At 39.0% G+C, this 25302-nt stretch overlaps 1 protein-coding gene across 1 annotated transcript; it reads right to left on the bottom strand.

The window, feature by feature from the left end:
* Window positions 1-8029: 8029 nt before the first annotated feature.
* Window positions 8030-8617, bottom strand: LOC148018741 (pentatricopeptide repeat-containing protein At1g11290, chloroplastic-like). Its single transcript, XM_087701244.1, has one exon. It carries the CDS (start codon window positions 8615-8617, stop codon window positions 8030-8032), a length of 588 nt encoding a protein of 195 aa, XP_087557370.1.
* Window positions 8618-25302: the final 16685 nt, after the last annotated feature.

Below are 25302 nucleotides of genomic sequence, written 5' to 3'. Positions count from 1 at the left end.
AGTAATTTGAAAACCAAAGATAAATATTCATAATGCTTGTTCTCATTCTTACTAAAAATCAGTATGCCATCAAAGAAAGCAATGACACAATGCTGATGCTTAAAAAAGATACGATTCATCATACGACTGAATGTAGCTGGTGCATTAGTTAATCCAAAAGGCATAGCTAGTAATTCATAATGTCCAAATTGAGTTCTAAGTGTAGTTTTAAAAATGCCAGATGTGTCTAGTCGTACTCGATGGTATCTAGATTTAAGATCTATTTTGCTAAATATTGCAGCCCCTTGTAGTTTGTCCATAAGATCATCTACCCTAGGAATGGGATATCTATTTTGACAATGATTTTATTTAGAGCACGATAATCAATGCACATCCTATAAGCGTTGTTTTTCTTTTTAACTAATAAGACAAGTGCACCAAATGGAGAACTATTGGGTCTAATAAGTCTTCGAGTTAACAATTCTTCAACCTAAGTTTGAATTTATTTCTGTTCAATTTGATTATGTCGATAAGGTGCTTTACATGGTGGTTGAGAACCTAGAATTAGGTCTATTTTATGATCTTCAGGACGTATGGGTGGTAAACCAGGTGGTAAGTCATCAGCAAAACAATCTTTAAATTGTGAAAGAAATTGTGCATGCCTAGGATGCATTTTATTTTCCTTCAATTTCATTCACCCAGATTAAATAAGATTTGCTACCTTTTCTTAATGCACGTTTAGCCTATGTATGACTAAGCAATGGAAATTTATCAAAAGTGTACATACTATGCCATGTGATTTGTTTTCCATGAGAATGAATCTTCATTGAATACGTAAAATAATCTATATCGGGATTATACCGATGACACCAAGGCATGCACAGAATAATGTCACTAGATTGCAAAGGCACAACTAGAAAATTCCTACATTCAACATAATCACCTGTTTTAATTTCTAAGGCATGCACTTCTTGTGTTCCATTGTATCTAGTGCCTAAGAATGCAGTCTTGATGTGATAATGAGTAGAAACAGTATGTAATTTCAATTCTTTGACCAATTTTGCAAAAATAAAGTCGTGTGTACTCCCATCATCATGTAAAAGAGTATTTTCTTTACCATGCACAAAATATTTCATCGTTAATAAAGAATGGAGATTTGGTATACTTGGTAAAGTATCTGAAGTAGTACCATTATCATCATCGTCTTCCGTGAAATTTGGCATTTTTTCATGGTCTTGATCTTCAGTCGGTCCCAAATAGTTGATGTGAATAAGTGACTTTTTGGATTGACAATTCGCCGCTAGATGTCCAGGTTGATGGCATTTGTAACAACTATGGATTTGGCTTTAGACACATTATTGGTAATATCGAAAAGTTTAGGAATGTTGGGATTTGACTGAAGAGATGGCTTAGGATTTGGATTTGTGTTCGATGGTAAAGCAGGGGGTCGTGTCCAAGATTTATGGAATAAAGATGGAACGAAACAATTTTTATTGATACTTTGAAAATTAGAATTGAATTGTTTTATACCGAAGTTACCATTGTTTGAAAATTGTTATGGTCCCTTCTCTCGTCGTCGAATCTTATCTTTAGCATCATGGGCCAAGGAAATTGCATCTTCGAGAGTCATTGGCTTAAACATGTTCACTTCTGCATAGAAGTGACCAAGTAACCCAAACATAAACTTACGCTTATGAGTCACCTCAGGTATATCTTCGAGCATTCATAGTTGTAATAAAGCATTTCAAAGACACTCGATATATTGGAAAATAGGCTCGTGATCTCTTTGTTGCAGAATATTCCACTGTTTGATTGCTTTTTCGTGGAATTGGGGTGGAAGAAAATTCTGCAAAATTTTCTTTTCAAAAGTCTTCCAAGTAGTAGAACAATCAATGCTTTTGCGGACAACAGTCCACCATAAGGATGCTCTGCCCATTAAATGATTAGTGACACACTTGATTTTGTCTTTTTCAGCATACTGTTCTTTATGGAAATAATCATCAAATTGGCTGATAAAAGCAAGTATAGTCTTTCCATCATGTGACCCATTGAAAGTACGAAATTTGAAATTTCTTTTACTTATATTTGTTTCTTTCTCAATAGATTGCGCTTCAAGTGTCGCATCGATCGTATGTCGTATAATATCTTCAGATTGCGGTCCATCTTGATTGACAGTAGATCGTTGTAGAGTAGCCAATTGAGCTTGCAAAGTTTTACGTGCTCTTCGTTCCTCTTGAAACTGCATCATAATTAGGTCTAGTTTTTGCTTCATCGTTGGTTCCAGTAAATCACTCTTAGCCCATAAAATCTTTCATATTTTGATCAGTCATCTTGTAAAATTTCAAACAACCTCACACACTCAAAATCTTGTTAGTCGGATGAGTGTAACTCAAGTTCGGGATTACAAGGCTTTTTTTTAAATTTAAAGGTGGCTTTTAATGATCTTTCTTCTTCACGGATATGGAAATTGATGTCGGCCTTCTTCCAAGAGGATATGTCGTCCGTGTAGACTGCATATAGCAATCTGTGAGCTGGAACTTAGCTCTGTGAGAGAGTAGGTGTGAATGGGGGCTTGTAGAGTTAAAATCGGTTCAAGAGTTGCTGTGTATGAACTCCCGCTATGGAAGAGATTTAAAACCTTGGGATTTTAGTCTTTATAGCTTAGTAAGCTTTACGCTTGAAGCTTTTTAAAGAAAAACATGTTCAAACTTAATCAAATTGACTAAGACGTCAATAAAAATCGGACAGCGCCGTCGAACGACACTTCATCCTGCCACCGCAGCATTGTGAGTTTCCAATTATTAATCTTTTTTTAAAAAAAGCTCAAGTGTTAAGATTAGTCACTAATGAAACTGGAAGTCGCTGAGAAAAAATGAACTTAATAATTGGAACTTCTCAGGTGGTCCTCTGCTTATAGAGGCTTGCTCTTTACGATCTAAGTATGTAGCAGGGGGTTTTTCACCGCCAGAAATGCACTAGTATTGACGGGTTTCCGCGAGAGTTATTGTAGAACTCCATCGTTCCAGAAGCTTCGCCTTCGTGCGAGATGGTAAGCCATTGGAAACACTCGATCTGAGCTTCGCTTTGATATCATTGATGCACAAATCGGATGTCATATGCGTACGTAGCGAGCGTCGAAAGGTCCCCAAGAACAAAGAACTCTACTTTTTGCTCAAAAACTAAGGGAGAAAATTTGCACGACATGAAGCAAGAAGACCAATTGGGTACAATCTCCCCCCATGCCCTATATGAGCGCTTCACAAAGCATGTATTTAATATATTATATTAATATATTATTCATCTCCAAGCTAAAAAATAGCCCAAATTTATAATTAGCACGCTTTATCTTTTGTGTTTGCTTTTTTCCAAATAAAGAATAAAGCAGTTCGATGCCCAAAGAGTCGAGCTATGCCCAAATATAATATCTAATAACAAAAATTTAAATCGTGCGTCCATGCGCATACAAAATAATAAATATATGTCAATTTCTTTAATAAATAAGTGCATCAAAATAAATATTGGCGCCACGCCTAAGATGCGCGCCCATAAAAAATGATATATACAGTGCATGGATGATTCAATGCATGGATTTTTCAAAAATTGTTTGATATATACACCATCCGTAGATTGGTGTGTATATGAGATTTTGAGGTTTTATATATAGCTTTTGGATTATGGTCACAAAGATTATTCATGTTTTAATCCATATATTGAGCCATAGTCTCCTTTTGTGTTGGTCTATCATCCCAAGTGTGTGTATGTGCCTTTCTCTTGGGCATATCTGCTGGTTGTATTGCATGTTGATTGCTCTACTAAGCCATATGAGATGAAGTCTCTCATTTTTACCTCTATCTACCTCCATTAAATCTTTCAAATTCGAGATTCTCTTTCTTTCATCTCCTTCCAACTCTCAATCTCCCTACACCTTTTTGTCTCATACACCTTGGGATAGATCATTAACCATACACACTCTGACATTGGTGAACCAACGTGAAGGTCAATAGAAGAAGTGCAATCATAGGAGATCCATCAAGTTTGAAATTAGACGGTCAATAAAATGCAAGTTCTTGAGAAGCTTGATGTTGTAGCTCTTGTGAGTGATTTGCAAGTAGTGAAACATGAGATGAAGTAATGCATAGGGTTCCGTAGCATACATGGAGCTAGTATTTTTTTTAATCTTAATGTGTAGACATAGCAAGAATAATTGGAAATTTTATATAGCAGAGATAGAAATTGAGTTTTCTTTAACAAGGCTCTTAGAGAGGAGTTTTTCCTCAAATACATAGCACTAGTTATGGGGAAAATTTTTAGAGATTGGGCAGAAAGATCTAACAAAGATCTTGCAACTACAATCTTGTTGCATTAATTTGCAAGTTGATATGCATAATTGGATGTGGATGACAAGTAGTCCTTGGAAAGCTTGCAAGTTGCGTTATTCTTAAAAGCTGCAAATTTTGATGTTGCAAGAGGAATTGATTGACCATTTGGTGAAGATGAGACATCATAAACAGTGTTGAAAACTAATTTGACATATGTTACACATGTTGTAAATATGATTATGAAGGACCAAATGATGAAATTCAAGTTGGAAATAGGGTCTATGCTTACAATTTCCATGAAAGCACCCAAAAATTGCAACAAAACTATCTATTTCTATAGCTAAATATCCTATTATGCCTATTGGTCCAACTCTAGAAGGGGATGCTTTGGATGAGATAGTGAAGTGCTTGCATGATCTTCACTTCACTTTTAGAGACCTTTACTCAAAGGTTGTAAGTGAAAGAGAAGGGATGGGCAATATTCCAAAGGCTTTTCAAAGAAGGGTTTAAGAAAAGGTGCATATATTGTAATAGCCTACAACATGAAAAGTGTGATTGTAGGGCTTACCTTGATGTGGAGGCAAAGAAGTTGGTATTTTGGAAAGATCATAAGGTTCATGCAAGTGAATTATGATTGCCACTTGAGTCAAACTTTGATAGAGGTGCTATGCATAAATGATTGGAAAAATTGGCATCAATGAAACATACGAGTTGGAGAATGAAGAATCTTATAGTTCTATGAATGCATGTAAAGCGAGTATAGCTAAAAATGACATGATGAACAACACTACACAAAAAGGAGTGACACAAAAGTAGTCTCATAAGGATGAAAAAAATTGCTTCATTCTTAAGAGTTATTATTCTTGCTCACATTATGCAAGAACTACAACAAAATGTATTGTGATGGTATGGTGCACAAATTGGATGCCGTATGAGTATGTAGCGAGCGTCGAAAGGTCCCCAAGAAGAGAGAATTCTACTTTAAGCTCAAAATCCAACAGAATAGACTTGCATGACATGAAGCAAAAAGACCAATTGGGTACAATCTCCCCCCATGCCTTGTGTGAGCGCTCCACAAAGCATGTATTTAATATTTTATTCATCTCCAAGCTAAAAAATAGCCCAAATTTACAATTAGAATGCTTTAACTTTTGTGTTTTCTTTTCTCCAAATAAAGAACAAAGCAGTTGGGTGCCCCAAGAATCAGGTTGTGCCCAAATACAATCACCAATAATGAATATTTAAATCGTGCGCCCATGCGCATACAAAATAATAAATATATGTCAAGATCTTCAATAAATAAGCACGTAAAAATAAATATTGGCGCCATGCCTCTAAGATTCCCGCCCATCAAAAATGATAATTTCTTCTAAATAACTTGAATATAGGCTATCGCCCATTGCTTCCTAGCGCCACCACCGCCTGCTCTACACATCAATTGAAGCATTGACAATTGTTAGAAAATAATAAAATAAAATCGATAAAAGTGAATACCTAGCATTCTTTAAGTACAAAATAAATAAATAAGTTGGAACTCTTTCCTAACCTTAATTTAATATGAGTGCGTTGTCGAAGGGTTTTTGAAAGCAAAGTTGTGACCGCATAGGACCTTGACTAATTTCAAGATAGAAGATCAATCAAGCAAGATCACGATTCAATTTGAAAGAAGGTCACCTCAATTTCAGATAATGGCATCAACAACTTCAACTTCATAAAAGAAACAAATCTGATTTATAAATAGGCTGCTCAAAAACTGAAGTCTTTCACGACCCTTCTTTCTATTTCAGAGAGGAACACTCTGTAGGTTGTTTGCTAATTAGGGATTGATCACTATCTTCGATAGCATGTATATCAGTTCTTGAGCTTGCCCCTTGTTGAAAATCCTGCTTTACCCATATGCAAGGTGAGTGTCAGAGTAGCAATGCTACTGTATTGGTACGTGGAAAGCTAGCAGGTGTTGGATCTACCGGACTCTAAAGTAGAGGAGGCGGCAACATATCACGAACATAAACAGAGAACTAAGACAAAGCCAAAGATGGTCACAGTCATGTTCATGCTCGTGGTCATCACTGTCAGGAATGAAGACTGATTGTTTGCCATTAGCAAGGCCCTGTACAAGGCTCTCCTAGGCTTTTCTTTCACAAAAAAAGCAACTCAAGCTTCCCACTTGTGTCAACTATTAGCCAAGCAAGTCCGATGCAGTTTTGGCCGATACATATAGCTTTCTTGCATAGACAAAAACTCTGTAAAAACAGGCCAACCAAGTCTGGTGCAATTTTGCACAGATATACACAGCTCTTGCATAGTCAAAAACTCTGTCACAGGCCTCCCAAGATACATTACCCTCCACCAAATAGAACTGTGATAAGATCAAACTTGTGCAACATGTATTTTCATTGCCGTGTCGATGTTGCTTTGAACTGAATCAAAGTCATCTGAACCTAAACTAGGGAATCAGCAAGGAAAAAATAACTGATTGAGAAATGAGCAATTGCTCAAGGTATTGCATTAGCCACAATGGTGACAGTCCTGACATCACAAATTTTGAATTCAAAAATCCAAGTTCCTTCATTCATAACTGGAAAAGACTTGTAAGATGTCTTCTTCTTTCCGCAGAATTCTTGGTAACCATCTTCGTGCTCAGGATCAAAAGCTACGATATGGTGGGAAGCTCGGATAGGTTGTATCTATATGGATGGCAATATAATCCATTTAGGCAAGGGCAATGGAAGTTATTCAAGGATAAGACAATGGAAGAGGCCTCTCTAATACGAAGAAAGAACAAGAAGACAAAAGGATATGTGATATCACTGGGAGAGTTGGCAAGGCCTCTCTAATTTCATAGAGGAACACAAAATAGGATCGAATCGTGCAGGCTTCCAGAATTGGGAGCAACTTGGTTAACTACTTCATGCGGCAAGGGAATCCTTAGTGCATATGTCCAGGGATACCATTTCTGGTGAAAGGTAATCCAATGTTTCACACATGGTCCTCCTCCTCCACCGTAATCAAAAGCTTCTCAATTTGATAAAAAATCTCTCCCTGATGCTTAGGTCTTGAGCCTTTGCTTTTTCTCTCCCAGGCCCGATACAAAGTAGGTCCCCTTTTTCCAGAAAAGCGACACTTTTTTCCCCTAAAAAAAGTGGCCTTCTCCCTTTCCTTTTGAATTAGCCTAATTAGGCCCCATAGCTTTCTCGACTTCACCATGCTCAATATATGCTGAAAGCATTGCATTCCATGACACAATGTTGCGGTCTGACAAAGCATCAAATGTCTTCTTTGCTTTCTCCACACTACCACACTTTCCGTACATGCTAACCCCTTTTTACTTGTAGCAGTATCTCTGTCTTCAGCAAGCCTCTCAAGTTGTTGCTTAGCAGCAGCTAAAAAGAGGTGAGGATGGCTCTGGAGTAGTTCAATTAGAAACTGCACACTAGGAGATTCTGGCTGAAGAGGTGCAATTGGATTTCCCCCATCATTGGTGGCAGCATCTGCTTTCACTATCACAAGCCTCAACTTCTGTGTTTGCCTCTGACAAAAACACTTCTCCAACCACCTTGTTGGAAAAAGAAGACTCTGACCAACATTTTTGGACACTCTGAAACATGGCTGCAAATATTCACCATCAGCAACAATACCAGTAAACTTGCTACAACATAAACCTGATGAGCCTCTCTGTGTTACAACACCATGCATCCTTGAGACAAATGATGTCTCAGAGAAATCAAGACCTAGGAGACAAGTTGCAACTGCGGTCTTCCAAACTTTGGTGGAGGGCTCAGGGTATCAAAAAGGCATTCCTTGACAAGGTTTCGGTGAGAGGTAGGAGCAGGTAACACTGGTGTAGTAGCAGCATGCAATGCCCTGCCAATCTCTAAAGCAACAGTACATTCCTTCTCTGCAAGTGAACCACATGCTTGGAGGACACCAAGAAATGTTGGCTTATTAGGACTCATTCCTTCAACTAGCATTTGACTATATAGCTGCAGAGCCTTCTTTGCCGTACCCAACTCAAAATATCGTGAGATCATAAAATTCCATGCAATAATGTCCTGATCAAACAGTCCATCAAACATGCTCTCTACTTCTAAAATGCTGCCACATTTAACATAGATACTAACAAGAGTGCTGTTAACAAAAGCATATGAAGTGAAGCCCTTCTTGTGAGCATCTGCATGTAATGCTCGACAAATTTCCCAAGAAACTTTTCTTGGTTTCCCATCCATGCTCATAACATCTTCCTTCTCAATGAGGGTACCACATGCTCGAAAGGTGATCTTAAATGTGTGCTGATTTGAGAAAATGCCCTCCTCTTGCATATGTTTCTATAGTTGTAATGTCTTCTCACCTTGACCCTGCTCAACATAGGCTGAAAGCATCCCATCATGCCCACCATTGTTGAAGGAGGACCTATCAGGTGCAACCCCAGCTGAAAGGAAAGGCAGCAAAAGACCCCTCTCTCTACTAATCCACCCACGCAGAACAAAAATGCAAACACAACGACTATATACAAAGTAACAAATGTCTCTCACACAACTTTTTGGTGGATTCCACACCTCAAATGCGCAACAGTATGATATCCACCCCCTCTGATCCTGCGCATCCTCCGCATGTGCCAACTACCCATGATCATTGTCGTCAAGATCCAAGAATAGATCAATCTTGTCATTGTGTATTTCGGTATATCAATAAGATTATCTGTCATATCATCTGTCTCTTCTACTGGAGTTTCTTTTCGTTGCTCGTCTCTTGTAAATTCTTCCAATGCATAATCCTCATAATCTCTTTTCTTGAAAATCTTGATTCTTTTTCCTGTAATAGGCACTTTAAGCACTGTCCCATCCAATTCTGTCAGCTCATATGTTGCATTGTCAGAGACATGTTTGACTATGTATGGCCCAAACCATCTTTTGAAGTGCAGTATGCTGATTTTCAGGGCTGCTATCAAAGAGTAATACCCACTCTCCCTCTTTTATTGCTCTAGGCCGCAAGCGATGCCTGCTATCAAACTTGTCCTTATTTCTAAGTCTAGCAACCTTCAACCTGTCAATAGCTAGCTGAATATCGTCTCGTCTTCTCTCCAACTGCCCGATCCGAAGAGCTAAGAACTCCTCTCTCGTCAAATCCTCCTGCCAAGGTAAAACTAACCAAGTCAAAGCACAACTCTCAGTCAGCATAACCGGTTTCTGACCATACATCAACTCTACGGGCATATATCCTGTGGTAACACTTTGAGTCGTACGATCAGCCCACAAAGAAAATGGTAGAAGTCTCGGCCATTCTCCAATCCATCCTCTGCATGCTTTGGCTAATGCTTTCACTATCGACGGATGCCCTCTTTCACTCTTTCCATTTCCCTCTGGATTGTATGCTGTGGTTAGAGCCAACTTGATTCCTAGTTGAGAGAAAAACTCCCTAGCTTCATCTACATCCAATTCACCGCGATCTGCAGTGATCTTACCCACACAGCCATACCTGCAGAAAATTTGTTCCAATAAGAACTTACACACTGCACTAGTGGTCTTCATTCTCAAAGGTTGCCCTCAACATGATTGGTAAGATCCTCTCTAGCCAAAACAATATACCTCATCTGCCATAGACCCATAGGCATAGTAACCAAGTCAACTACCCACTTGTAATCAATGCATAGCAGATAGGTCAGATGAAGCTCATCTTGATGATGCACTACAAAATACATCTGACAGTCTCTGCAAGTCTCTACAAAGTGAGAAACATCTCTGTACATGCCTTTCCACCAATATTTTTCCTTGATTTTCTCATAAGTAGCCCATACTCCTCTATGACCAGCCCAAGGACTCTCATGAAACTCCCTCATCACCTGTAACTGGGTCTCTTTATTGTAGACAACCCGCAAGGGTGATCCTCTTCTTTTCTTTGGGTACTTCCAAAGAAATCCGTCCTTGAGAAAATAACCATAGGCTTGTCTTCTGATCTTCTTGAACTCTTCATTTGTCCATTCATCTCTTTTGCTTATTGTACTAAGATAGTTGCCAATCTCCAACATAGAGTTCTCCTATGAAAGCCACAATATCATAGACATGACAAGCATGATCAACCATAGTGGGCTGAAATTTCTGCATTATCCTCTTCTGCAAGTAGTGTCTCCTCGTCATCATATCTGGCTCTAGACAGCATATTCGCCACTGGATTGTCCTTCCCTACTATGTGTTTAAATTCTGGATTTAATGACTTGATGTATGCAATCCATCTCAGCATAGCTATATCCGGAGTAGAGCAACTCGTAATCATACTATCAATGGAAAGCAATTTGTCTCTACCACAACTAAGGCTCCAATAAAGTACTCCTTGTCACATTTGAGAGCCGTAAAAATTCCCAATAATTCTCTTTTGATTTGAGGATACCTCCTCTGTCTCTCCTTTAGGACTTTCGCCCCAAACCGAATAGCATATATGTTTCCATCTGCATCATCTTGACCCATAGCCCAACCTATACCAATTGGACTAGTGTCAACTGTCAATACAATAGGCCTTCCGCAATTATAATCTGCTTTCCTGAGAGTAGGAGCAATCTGCAATAACTTCTTCAATTTTTGCATGGCTCTAGTGTGGCTCTCATCCTAATAAAATTTGTGCCCCTTTTGAAGCAGCTGATATAAACAATCTGCTATGTGTTCGAAATGGGGTATCCAAATCATGTAAAATACACAGGCTCCAATGAATCTTCGTACCTCTGAAGTGGTAGAACAATACTCTCTAATCTTGCCTATAGCATCCACTTTCTCAGGTGAAGGTTTCCTGCCATAATAACCACACATATGTCCAACAATGACAACCTCATTTACTCCAAAATTAGATTTTTGCCCTAATAGTGTCATTTTCGCTTCTTCTAACCTGGCCAAAATCTTTTCACAAGTTGAAAAATGATCAGCCACAAAGTATCTGCATCCCTGCTCATTTAGACTCTCATTCTTCTCTTCTTCTGCACACCCCTTAATGGGCACATCATCCAAGAAAGGCATGGTAAGCTGAGGTATGTACTCATGAAGGACCTTATGCATGGCATTCATCATATGTGCAACAGAATTAGTGGCACCTTGAGGCAAGGTACACATCCTGAAAAGCCCAATAGGAGTTCTCATAGTGGTCCTTGCTTTCCAAAGCCAACTGAAACTGATCATATCCCGAATACAAGTCACCTAAAGAATAGATGGCACGTCGAGCAAATACTTCTACAAACTCATCCACAACTGGACCTATACCACATTCCTGATAGTAACTCTGTTTACTAGCTGCATGTCCTATATAAATCGGAGAGTACCATTCTTCTTTGGAACCGTAAACCACTGACTTGAGTATGGTGCAGATGAAGGCTCTAGGATTCCCATCCTGATTTTCTCATTCAACAAGTCAATTAACTTTGGCAAGTGTGCCTTAGGCACTGGAATAGGTCGGAGGTTCCATGGAATATGAGAAATAGTAAAGATCACCATAGGGGCAACAATATCTGGATTCACACATCCAATCTCATGCAAAAAAAAGCAAACCCCTTTCCATGTCGCTCAAGCATATCCTGAAAGCGTTTCTTCTCTGAGGGTAGCAAGAAATCACAATTTTCAATTTTTAATTCAGCAAGAGTCTCTGTTGAAAATTTATGGCCTATATGCTCTGGATTCCTCAAAATTGGCTGTTTGGTATCCCTCTCTATTTGCTGATCACTGTCAGGTGGAAGCGGTATAACTACCGGCTTCACCTTCTTATCCACAGTCTTGTATTTCGTGTCAACCTTGGCTTCATTATGATCCTCTGCACTAATCAAATCATGTTTTAAATCAGCAATTCTGCACTCTGAATATCCTTAGCCCTCTGCTCTATGGACTGCATAGGAATAGACCTAAACTCTAGATGCTGAAATATTTCAGCAGTAAACTCTGTTGGCTGAAAGTTTTCAGCCCTCTATGTCTCTGTAAGTTGATCATAATCAGCCGAAAACTCAGTTTGCTGAATTTCTTCAGCATTCAACACTTTTTGCTGAGTCACCTCAGCCTCTGACTCTATCTGTGACACAAAATCAGAATTTTTATGAAACATGTCCAGGGACTGCGCACTGATACATTACTGTGACAACTTTGCATATCAGTTTTTAGCATATTTTTCATCTCTGTCATCGTATTTGCACAAATCATACTATCATACATCCCATCTATATGCTCATCATCCTCTAAAATACTTGCATTTTTCAAAATTTTCTCCTTCTTACATATGTACTGCCTGGCAGCTCTAGGCAACTTAGAAATCTTCTGATAACTCATCGAGCTATTTGCTGAAATTCCAACAAAACTAGAGGAGAAAACACTCTTGCCAGGAGGCGAGAACTCCAATCTCCTCTACTTTGTATCACCATTGTCTTGCGGGTTAGCGGTACCTAATGAAAACCCGAATCCCTCACAGTGGGCAATGGTGCATCTCGAAGAGTATCCCTGTTTCTTGCATGGTTAACACACACAGTCACCATCTTTACTGCGAATCCGTGCATAAGCAGATCCATCATCCATTGCTTTCATTTCCATGCGCATCTCTGTGATGAATGGCTGTCCAAGGATTATGGGGTAAGAGCATGAATCCTGCACAAAGAAATGGAAATCCTCCTCTACATCTCCAATAGAAATCTTGACACTAGGATAGGCAGCATACAAATCACTTGCAGTATTGTTGGTGGCTCTCATACGCCACCCATACTCTGCATCCATAGGCCATCTATTACTTTCATAAACTCCATGAACTATGAGATTAATCTCTGACCCATGATCCACCAAAGCAACATAAGGCACCTGTTTTTCTTCAATTTTTACCATTGTTTCTCTAGTTTCCCTAGCCCAATGACTTCGCGAAAAATGACTACGCGGTATCAAGATAGGCTCATCAGTTTTAGCATAATGCATAGGCTGAACCCTCTTCTCTGTCTATGGAAAAATAGAAGCATTTTCAACCATAACCTCATCCTCATGATCCGCATCCAACTCCCCAATCAAAAGTCCTTATGTATCAGTAGTAGGCAATGCATGTCTTTTTCTCTTCAGGACTTCTTGGAACTGATCTTGAAACTCTCTTTTCGAGATGCCCAAAAGCTCAGAAATAGTAAAAGTCACCTTACTGCCAAGTACCTTATCATTAAATATTTTCTTCATGTCCATAGATATCTCAATATCGGACATCAATCTTAACCCCGGCTGCTTTCTCTCTCTAGGCTCTTGCCTCTTTTCTTTCTTCTGAGCATCTTCCATCTGTCGTTCTGGCCCCGGTCTCAAAGACGGCCATGCAGTAGATAGAGTAACAAACTCACCCCCTCTAGTCCTTTTAGATACATTTGGATTCTCTTCATCCCTCTTATGCTTCTCCTCAACAAGCACATCTGCTCCGTGAGACTTAGCCAAGTAGGCATAAATAGTGTACCTGTCAACAGGCGAATCCCAACCTATCTCAACTTTGATGCTAGAACCTGCACTAGTCAAAACAGTCTACTGAATTTTCCCCTTGTTTGCCGTTTCCAAAGCATAGTTCCATAATCCTGACTTATTCTCTGATCATTTCTCAATCTGGACTCCATATACAGAATCATCTCCTCTAGCTGCCACATAAGAAGTAGGCGCAGCCATGTCATCTACTAATTTCTTCATTTCGCCTTTCCCAAAATTGGTAGCAAGCGGAGCTCCTGTTTCAGTTAACCAAATCTTGCCATCTTGTCCCCAAAATACCAAATTCTTCCTCCTTGTATCTTGAAAAGATTCACAATCCCTGCAATGCTGATGGTCCGTACTATCACACCAAATACATCTTCGATCTCTCCTAGGTGCACTAGGAGCACTTCTAGGTGCAGTAGGAGCACTAAAAGAAATAGTAGGTACAATCGAAGCAAACTGCTCTTTCAATTTTCCCACCAATTCTACTTTAAATGACTCCAGCGTCAAATCCGTTATGCCTTTGATTATGTCATCAAGAGAGGAAGGAACCGATTGAGCGGATGGTTTTGCAGCAGAAGGAGTCGGCATCGGTCTTGGAATAGGTGGAACAGGAGGATTAGAAATAATAGGCATTGGCATAGGCCAAGTAACTGGCTGAGGAAGAGAAGAAATGACAGGGGTAGAAGTAGACATAGGAGCAAAAGACGGTGTCGGTGTCATGGATCCATTCTATAGACGGGTCTTCCATATTCGCCTCTTGGTCAAAGTCGAGACTGCATCCTGAGCATCTTGCCAATCTGTTTTAAGACCCGTAGGCTTTGTGCAATCCTCAAGAAGCTCTCCTAATTCTTCCTGAAGAGCAGGATCTGCACCTTGCAAGAAAAGCTCAACTTTCTCAATATCCAATGCTCTTTGTTCAATAGCATCAAGCTGACTATACCTCTCTTCAAATTCTCGTATCAATTCTGAAGCAGCTAGACCTTTGTTTGACATGTAGGCCCACTCTCGGAATGATCACCGTGTAGCCATCCCAAAGTCCTCAAGAAAATAATCCTCTTTCAGGGCCTTCTTAAAATCTTGCCAATGCGAATTTTGAAGGAAAAGATCAATCACTTTTACCCTCAAGGCAGGTGTGACAAGGTGAAGGAAATATTTACTCATAAGTCTTGTTGGTACTCCAAAAAACACATCTTGATCTCATACGTTTTCAAATAAGCTGATACATTATGTCCATCAAATAGTTTCTTTTCATTCTCAACTGCTTCAATTGCCTTAGTCGCGCTGATTGCATTCTCTTGCTCTGAATATAGTTGCCTTTGCTGAAACAACTGTTGTTGATGCAACTGCTGTTGCTGCTGCATATACAATTGTGCCTGCTGATTCTGAAGCTGCATATACATAGACATATTCTGCAAAATCTGCTTTAAATCATCCGTAGAAGTACTTGAAGTAGAAGTCAATGATGAAGCTGAAGTAGAGGACAAAGTAGGAATCGTAGAAGAGGCTGAAACTAATGCAGAAGTATCTCCCATCCTGAAATTTAAATGCAACACTTTCACGTTGGGTTCACCAAAGATGTCGAAGGGTTTTTCGAAAGCAAAGTCGTGACCATAGAGGACCTTGACTAATTTCAGGATAGAAGATCAATCAAGCAAGATCACGATTCAATTTGAAAGAAGGTCACCTCAATTTTGGATAATGGCATCAACAGCTTTAGCTTCATAAAAGAAACAAATCTGATTTATAAACTGGCTGCTCAAAAACTGAAGTCCTTCATGACCCTTCTTGCTATTTCAGAGAGGAACACTCTGCAGGTTGTTTGCTAATAAGGGATTGATCTTCGATGGCATGTATATCAGTTCTTGAGCTTGCCCCTTGTTGAAAATCCTGCTTTACCCATATGCAAGGTGAGTGTCAGAGTAGCAATGCTACTATATTGGTACCTGGAAAGCTAGTAGTAGTTGGATCTGCCCGATTCTAAAGTAGAGGAGGCGGCAACATATCACGAACATAAACAGAGCACTAAGACAAAGCCAAATATGGTGAGAGTCATGTTCATGCTCGTGGTCATCACTGTCAAGAATGAAGACTAATTGTTTGCCATCACTAGGGCTTTGTACAGGGCTCTCCTAGGCTTTTCATCCACAAAAAAAGCAACTCAAACTCCCCACTTGTATCAACTGTTAGCCAAGCAAGTCTAGTGTAGTTTTGGCAGATACATACAGCTTTCTTGCACTGACAAAAACTCTGTAAAACAGGCCAACCAAGTTTGGTGCAAATTTGCACAGATATACACAGCTCTTGCACAGTCAAAAACTCTGTCACAAGCCTCCCAATATACATTAACCTCCACCAAATAGAACTGTGATAAGATCAAAATTGTGCAACATGCATTTTCATTGCCGTGTCGATGTTACTTTGAATTGATTCAAAGGCATCTGAACCTAAACTAGGGCATCATGAAGGAAAATATAATTGATTAAGAAATGAGCAATTTCCCAAGGTATTGCATCAGCCAATGGTGACAGTCTTGACATCACAAAATTTGAATTCAAAAATCCAAGTTCCTTCATTCATAACCGGAAAAGACTTGTAAGATGTCTTATTCTTTCTGCAGAATTCTTGGTAACCATCTTCGTACTCAGGATCAAAAGTTGCGATGTGGAGGCAAGCTCAGATAGGTTGTATCTATATGGATGGCAATATAATCCATTCAGGCAAGGGCAATGGAAGTTATTCAAGGATAAGACAATGGAAGAGGCCTCTCTGATACAAAGAATGAACAAGAAGACAAAAGGATATGTGATATCATTGGGAGAGTTGGCAAGGCCTCTCTGATTCCATAGAGGAACACGAAATAGGCTCGAATCGTGGTGGCTTCCGGAATTGGGAGCAACCTGGTTATCTACTTCATGCAGCAAGGGAATCCTCAGCATATATGTCCAGGGATACCATTTCCGATGGAAGGTAATCCAATGTTCCACAAATGGTCCTCCTCCTCCACCGTAATTAAAAGCTTCTCGATTTGATAAAAAATCTCTCCCCGATGCTTACATCTTCAGCCTTTGCTTTTTCTCCCCCAAGTCCGATACAAAGTAGGTCCCCTTTTTCCAAAAAAGCAGCCCTTTTTTCCCCTCAGAAAAGTGGCATTCTCCCTTTCCTTTTGCATTAGCCTAATCAGGCCCCACAGCTTTTTCGACTTCACCATGCTCAATTTATGCTGAAAGCATTGCATTCCATGACACAATGTTGTGGTCTGACAAAGCATCAAATGTCTTCTTTGCTTTCTCCACACTACCACACTTGCTGTACATGCTAACCCCTTTTGACCTGTAGCAGTATCTCTTTCTTCAGCAAGCCTCTCAAGTTGTTGCTGAGCACAGCAGCTAAAAAGAGGTGAGGATGGCTCTAGAGTAGTTGAATTAGAAATTGCCCACTAGGATATTCTGGCTGAAGAGGTGCAATTGGATTTCCCCCATCATTGGTGGCAGCATCTGCTTTCACTATCACAAGCCTCAACTTCTGTGTTTGCCTCTGACAAAAACACTTCTCCAACCACCTTTTTGAAAAAAGAAGACTCTGACCAACATTTTTGGACACTCTGAAACATGGCTCGGAATATCCACCATCAGCAACAACAATACCAGTAAACTTGCTACAACATAAACCTGATGAGCTGTGTTACAGCACCATGCATCCTTGAGACAAATGATGTCTCAGAGAAATCAAAACACGAGAGACAAGTTGCAACTGCGGTCTTCCAAACTTCAGTGGAGAGCTCAGGGTATTAGAAAGGCATTCCTTGACGAGGTTTCAGCGAGAGGCAGGAGCAGGTAACACTAGTGTAGCAACAACATGCAATGCCCTGCCAATCTCTAAAGCAACAATACATCCCTTCTCTGCAAGTGAACCACATGCTTGGAGGACACCAAGAAATGTTGGCTTATTAGGACTCATTCCTTCAATTAGCATTTGACTATACACCTACAGAGCCTTCTGTGCCTTACCCAACTAAAAATATCGTGAGATCATAACATTCCATGCAACAATGTCCTGATCAAACAGCTCATCAAACATGCTCTCTACTTCTAAAATGCTGCCACATTTACCATAGATACTAACAAGAGTGCTGTTAACAAAAGCATTTGAAGTGAAGCCCTTCTTATGAGTGTCTACATGTAATGCTCGATAAATTTTCCAAGAAACTTTTCTTGGTTTCCCATCCATGCTCATAACATCTTCCTTCTCAATGAGGGTAACACATGCTTGAAATGTGATTTTAAATGTCTACTGATTTGAGAAAATACCCTCCTCTTGCATCTATTTGTATAGTTGTAATGTCTTCTCACCTTGACCCTACTCAACATAGGCTGAAAGCATCCCCTCATGCCCACCATTGTTGAAGGAGGACCTATTAGGTGCAAACCCAGCTGAAAGGAAAGGCAACAAAAGACCCCTCTCTCTACTATACTACCCACGCAGAACAAAAATGCAAACACAATGACTAAGTATGTTCAAAGTAACAAATGTCTCACACATAAATTTTTGGTAGATTCCACACCTCGAATGCGTAGCATTACGATAGCGCACTGTAAACGCATAAACGTCCATTAACTTAAATATGTATTTTGTAGAATTATGCGCTATCAAATCACCCACTTGCACATTAAATTAATGTGACGCGCGAAAAGGATAGGCGTCCCTATCAAGTTTTCGCACAAGGAATCCACATTGTGTATGAGCTCTCGCAAGAAAATATAATTTTACGGAATCTATCGTAAAACCTCACGGAATCCATCGTGGAATATGCCAAGGCTAGAATATGTGTCCTGGCATCATACCTCGGGGTGGGATAGCAATTGTCCTCAATTCCTATTAGCTCAATGTGGAGCGAGTAGTGAGGGGTAAGCACTTAGGTCACGAGCATGCATCCATTGAGCCTCTTCAACATGATGCTTTTTAAATTTCACCAAATGTGGATTTTGCAAGGTTGGGATAGTGCTAATTTAAATGCATTGTCATTGATTTTATGGATGATTTTGAAAGGTCCATAAAATCTAGGAGCTAACTTTACAATACGGTGTTTCTCAACACTTTGTAGTCTTCGCTTTTCAATTCGTAACCAAACATAATCATCAACTGCATAGCTTTTCTTTTCTTGTTAGCTTATTTAGTATATGATTGTTGGGCTTCCCTAATCATATCTTTACCTTTATCAAAAATAGTAGCATGCATATCGGCAATATCATCAACAATTTTAACTTTGTTTGACAATGAAATAATAGGTATAGGCAATCTATATCCATAAATGGTTTCAAAAGGTGCTTTGCATGTAGTTGTATGTGGAGTGTTATTGTATGCAAACTGAAGTAAATACAAGTGTGTATCCCATGTTTCTGGTTTTGAAATTGTGTATGCACGTAAAAGTTCCAAGATTGTAATGTTTGTAGCTTCTTTTTATCCATTTGTTTCAGGATGAGATGTAGATGAGAAATCAATATTTGTTCCTAGATTAGCAAACAAAGTAGTTTAAAAATTATTGCAGAATCTAGAATCGCGATCAGAAATAATAACTTTTGGTAAACCATGGTTAGTTAAAACCGTTTTCAGAAACAATTGAGCAGCTTGAGATGCAATTAATGTTTTCTTGCATGGAATGAAATATGCTTGTTTGCTAAACCGATCTACAATAGTCCAAATCATATAATGATTAAGTTGAGTGTTAGGCAAACAAGTAATAAAATCCATTGAAATATCATGTTCCCATGGTCTTTCAAGAATGGGTAAAGGCATTAACAAACCATATTGCTTACCATGCTATCGCGTAATTCTTTGATAAATTAAACATTCAGATACAAAGTTAGAAACAATAGATTCCATCTGTGGCTAGTAGAAATCTTCAATCAATGTACCTAAAGTGAAAATAATATCTCTATGGCCTTGATATGGCGGACAATGAATTTCGTGCAACACAAATGATCTAAATGGAACATTTACACATAAGCTTTTCTCATAAAACATAAATCCATCAGCATAAGACAATTAATCAATTGGAATCTAGTTATTGGCAATTCATTTATTCCAATCACCTTGAAAACTATGGTCTTGATCATATGTATCTTTTATAGGAATAAGGGAATCAAAAGAGATCATAGAAATATTGTGAATAGTTGGTCTTCTACTCAACGCATCGGCAACAACATTTTCCTTTCGGAGTTGATATTGGATAAGTGGATGAAAATTTTGAATAAAAGCAACCCACTATCCTCACTATTTATTGATTCTTGACTACTTGGTTGATCTTCTTCTTCTGAGTCAATTTCTTGTGTGCATGCATCTGTAAAGCTAATTGACCAAGGCTCAAGCCACCATTTTGTTTCATTCTTGCCCTTTTGATTTTACATGTAATCTTTCACACATTTCATGAGCACTTTTCAGCCCCTTCTTCAAATCATCACTAATTTTATCATCACTTGATACGCAACCATAGTCTCCTAGATTAGCTTTTAACATGTTGTCTTTGAGATTCAAATCCCTCCAAACATGCTCTTGCTTTTTGTGTGATCTTGCAAACAAAGGACCATTCTCTGTACATTCTAAGTAGGCAAGCCTATTCAAACTCCTAGCAGTATGCAACATATCAATCATGTCATATGAGCGTTCTTGACCCACCATGCTCTCAATCTTGCTAAAGAACATTTCCATTGCATCTGAGCTTGTAATATGTAAAAGGCATTTGAGACTCAAAAAGAAGTCTTTGAAATACTAGACAACAAAATGGCATGAGAGCTGCACATCCAAAAATGCCTCCTTGCTTATGAAGTTTACACTCAGCGTATGAGTGGTATGATGCATAATCCACAACCTCCAAATTTGAAAAAAGAAAGAGACTTTTCCTAAAAGATGGACTCGATCCACCAAGCTCAAGTGTGGAGACAAAAAGATGTCAATGTAGTCTCCAGCAATTTGAAGATACGCTTGCGTTCTGAACATACCCCGCTCTATTCTACATAATTCATTATTTCCTAGTTCTCCTAAATACCATTGCACTTGCCTACCACATATTCTTTGAGCTCCTACCTAGTTTTGACGATCATCTCCCCTAATGTCTCCCTCTCTTAGCATATGCTTGTCAACAAAGAAAGCATCATACATCACGACAACATGATTTAGGGTGATCCGAACATCACCAATAGCCAACTGATGCTTAGGCTTGTCAAGAACATTGACTAACTTTTTCCCATTGTGTAAAAAGTCTTGGTCATGAAGCCCATAAACTTCATTTTTTGAAAAAAAATTTGAGAGTGGCCATCCATCCCACTTGAGTCTAAATCTACTGCCAAACTTGTCTACATAATCTAAAAGCATCAACTTTCATTGCCGACTATTACTGTCGGATGCATGTCCAATGATTGGGCCAACTGTGGGCCCTAGCTTCTCATCCCACAAACTTAAAATGACTGCTCATTGCTTGTGCAATTTGAAGATACGCTTGCGTTCTGAACATACCCCGCTCTATTCTACATAATTCATTATTTCCTAGTTCTCCTAAATACCATTGCACTTGCCTACCACATATTCTTTGAGCTCCTACCTAGTTTTGACGATCATCTCCCCTAATGTCTCCCTCTCTTAGCATATGCTTGTCAACAAAGAAAGCATCATACATCATGACAACATGATTTAGGGTGATCCGAACATCACCAATAGCCAACTGATGCTTAGGCTTGTCAAGAACATTGACTAACTTTTTCCCATTGTGTAAAAAGTCTTGGTCATGAAGCCCATAAACTTCATTTTTTGAAAAAAAATTTGAGAGTGGCCATCCATCCCACTTGAGTCTAAATCTACTGCCAAACTTGTCTACATAATCTAAAAGCATCAACTTTCATTGCCGACTATTACTGTCGGATGCATGTCCAATGATTGGGCCAACTGTGGGCCCTAGCTTCTCATCCCACAAACTTAAAATGACTGCTCATTGCTTGTGAAAAAGTCTTGCATCAAACCGATTGCAAGTACAATGAAGAACTAGGACCAAGCGAGGGAAAGCATCATGCAAAGGGTTTGCAAGGAAAACTCTTTCATGCCCATAAATAACACAGTTCTCAAATGCACCAACAATTTTCTCATACCCTTCTTGTCCTTCTCCCACTTTGATCATGCATGCTATCAAGCACTTTTGATTGTCTGATTTATATCCATAAAACCCCACAAGCATATCATCCTTTGGTTTCCACCTACAAGCATCAGTGAAAAAAGCACAATTTTTTTTACAATACTTTCTTCATTCAAGCAAGGTATGAATCCATTTTTATTGGAAAGACCATGATATTGTTACCTGGTTCACTTATTTATGGCAGTTTCGTCTTCCACTAAAATGAAACGAACCTTCACATGATGCCATGCTTCTCTCTCTCTCCTCTTGATAGATTTCAGTAATCGCATAAAAGATGTACCGGTGTATGCCTGGTACAAATTGAGTGGCATGTCTTTGCCCTCTCTTTGTTGTTGATAAAGAGTGTCCATTAAGGTTGGAACTTAGGAAATCATGTAGTCTTGGCCCCCCCCACATCCTTGCAACTTCAAATATCGCCTTTGTGCTTTCACTATATCTTCATCCTGCAGTTGACCTAATCATGTTTGTGGAAATGTCTTGTAGAAAGTCCGACAAGGCAGCTTTACCACCAAACTTGCCCAACCTATGGGCTTCAATTATGTTGTTGCAGGACCTTTTTACATCCTTGTGATTAAGAGACTCTATGTTGGCTTCTCTTAAAGTTTGGACTCTCACGGAAAGAATGGCAACTTGAGATTTTTTCCACCATAGCTGCATGCTAAGTTCCCTTACTTGCTTTTTAGCAGAAATAGATGCCATTCTAAGCTCATTCTTTGTGAGATAATCTAGTCTTCTTCTGCACCCAGTCCCCCTATATCCTCTTTTGGTCTTAACCTTCTCATCTGTATACAATCTCATTCTAAATTCAAACGACTAAACTATCCCTTTGCAGTGGTGCCATGTGAATCCTTCAAATGGATGCCCATCCTGTGAAATGCGTAGGTAGTTAATGTGACGAAAGCATTCATTCACATGAATGTTTGTGCCTCCATCTTGTAAGGTTACCTTGGTGTGTGGCTCAGCAAACCAATTATTTCCATCACATTGATCAACTAAGAAGGGATTTATCTTAATATACTTATTGTTTACCTTAACTTCATGGCTCCAAAGACCCCAACAAAGCAAGTTCAAATTTACTAGCCAATTTCTAATCTCTGTATCATGACTAGAAGAAGGGGTGAAAGCACTCATACTTGTATCTCCTGTTTTCCTTGAGACTAAGAAGTTTGTGAGAGATCTTTACTTTGGATCGTGCTCTGTATCTTTTCGAGGACGCCCTTGCAAGCCTGTGAGTATTGCGTTTGAATCTTCCTCGATCTTCATGAGTGACTTTATGTGAGAATTTGACTTTGTGTGCCCATTGAGGATTGTGTAGAGATTTGACCTTGAGGGACATAATTGCATCCATGAATCATCAATCTTGCATCTCACCTTCATACAAATTTTTTCTTTAAAATCGTGTAACGTAGCTTCAATCAACTCCAAATCCCAATCTACAAAAATTTTAACATGAAAGGGTTGAGTAAGAATCAATTCAAAAAGATAATAAAACTTTTAAACATAAAAATAGATAGGAAACAAAAGAAAGGTATAGTACCTTCATTTGATGCCATATAAGAATGCAACTTCTCTATTGCTTCTTCTATTTGTGTCTTGTCATCCTTTGCCAACTGAGGTACTCCTTTCGGCATATTTTCTTTTTTCAATCCTCAAGCAATCATATACTTGAGCTCATGCTTCTTACTCTCCAAGACATGGAACCTTGGCATGAAGTTAGAGAAGCAATTGTAAGCTGTTATCTTTCCTTCGATCGAGCCTTTACCGTAAAGCTCATTACATTCATGACACCAAATTCGCACACAAGGATCCCCATCAAAGTCTTTGGAATGTAGCTCAAACCTATCATCCCTTGGTATTGCCATTTCTTTGAGCTTTGTTTTAACTCTCTCACATTCTCGTTGCCAAACTTCAAGAATATCTGAGCTCAATAGTTTACGACTCAGCTTTGTAGTCATATTTGGTTCAGCCTAACAATCTGGATCAGCAAACCGATTGAGAGCAATGTCTTTTATTTGGAGGGGGAGGGAGAGATTCCTCTACATTGCATAAGATTCGTTTGATGCAAACTAGGAGCTGATCATTGATTGTCCATCGTCCCTCTTGTTGCTTGGTCAATGCATGCCCTTCTTCATCAAGAAACCCAAAAGGCTCCAAGAGAAACTCATCCCCTTCAATATGTTCTCGAACATGAGAGAATGTGGGTTGGACTATGTCTCTTTTGACTCTAAGAAGGCCTGTTCCTCCTTGCTCTCACCATTGACCACTTGAATCCTAAAAAAGGATTCCATGGTGCCAAGACTCCTATGCAAAAAAAACCACAAAATAAACTCGTACAATCTACTTGCATAGAAACAAAATATCCATAAATATGTGAGAGACACAAAGAGAGAGAGAGAGAGAGAGAGAGAGAGAGAGAGAGAGAGAGAGAGATAGATAGAGAGAGAGAGAGAGAGAGAGAGAGAATTACCAGATTTTTTTGTTAGTTGATTCTTGGACAAGCTACTATACATGTCAAGGCAAGGGTAGTGCAGGGCAACTCTCGTCGTGATGCTATTCAGTTTTCACTCCATATAACAAAATAGTGTACATCACAAAAATGTGTATTTATAAATTCACACTTACCTACCTGCAAATACATATGCGCATTACAATAATAAATTAGAGAACGAATGCAAAATTACAGTAACATTCCATGATTGTATGAGATTGCCAACAAACTAATTGTTTAGTTTGAGAAGTGGTTTGTAGAGGTATTTAAGCCCAATGATAAATGAAGGCGGGTTACAATGTGATGTCATTACAATTTGACGACACCTTTGGAGTTTTTAACAAGTGTTTTATCGATGCTTTCATGCAAATTTTAAGTGTTATTGTTGTAACATTTGGATTTGTTGTTGTTGAGTCTATTGCAGTATGCACACCAATTGTTATAGAGTATCTCCTGAAGAATCCCCCATCTTGGAGTTCTCTTATATCGACCTTCACGTCGGGTTCACCAATGTCACAACGTGTAGGGTTAAAGGTCGCCTCAAGGGTTTGACAAGAGAAGAATGTATGGGGTTTCAAGAGCTTAGACTTGAGAGATGGTAGAGATAAGAGAAGGGTTGAAGATTTCAAGCCAAGTTCTTGAAGATAAGAGACAGCACGGTGAAGGTAGATTTAGGGAGAGGAGTAGAAGAAAGATAAGGGATTTGAAGAGAAGAATACTCCAAAAAAGAATTAGAAAATATAGAAGAATACTAACAGAGATGAAGCTTGTAAGTTTCTTTCAGCATTATGAGAAAATATAACTCCAATAGAGAAAAATGTGCACAAAATAATACATTCCTCTATGATGCTCAGATCTCCAATCTGATGCTTCCATTGGCTCCGAAAGGAGGGTTAA

The sequence above is a fragment of the Lygodium microphyllum genome, chromosome 20 (genome assembly GCF_053477565.2).
Source record: "Lygodium microphyllum isolate KBCC chromosome 20, Lygodium_microphyllum_v1.1.10, whole genome shotgun sequence".
NCBI classification, from domain to species: domain Eukaryota; kingdom Viridiplantae; phylum Streptophyta; class Polypodiopsida; order Schizaeales; family Lygodiaceae; genus Lygodium; species Lygodium microphyllum.
This window is presented reverse-complemented; position numbering and strand designations above follow the sequence as displayed.

Bases quoted from the DNA above. Each gene is read 5' to 3' on its own strand.
- LOC148018741 (XM_087701244.1), bottom strand. From the start codon at position 8,617: ATGCAAGAGGAGGGCATTTTCTCAAATCAGCACACATTTAAGATCACC.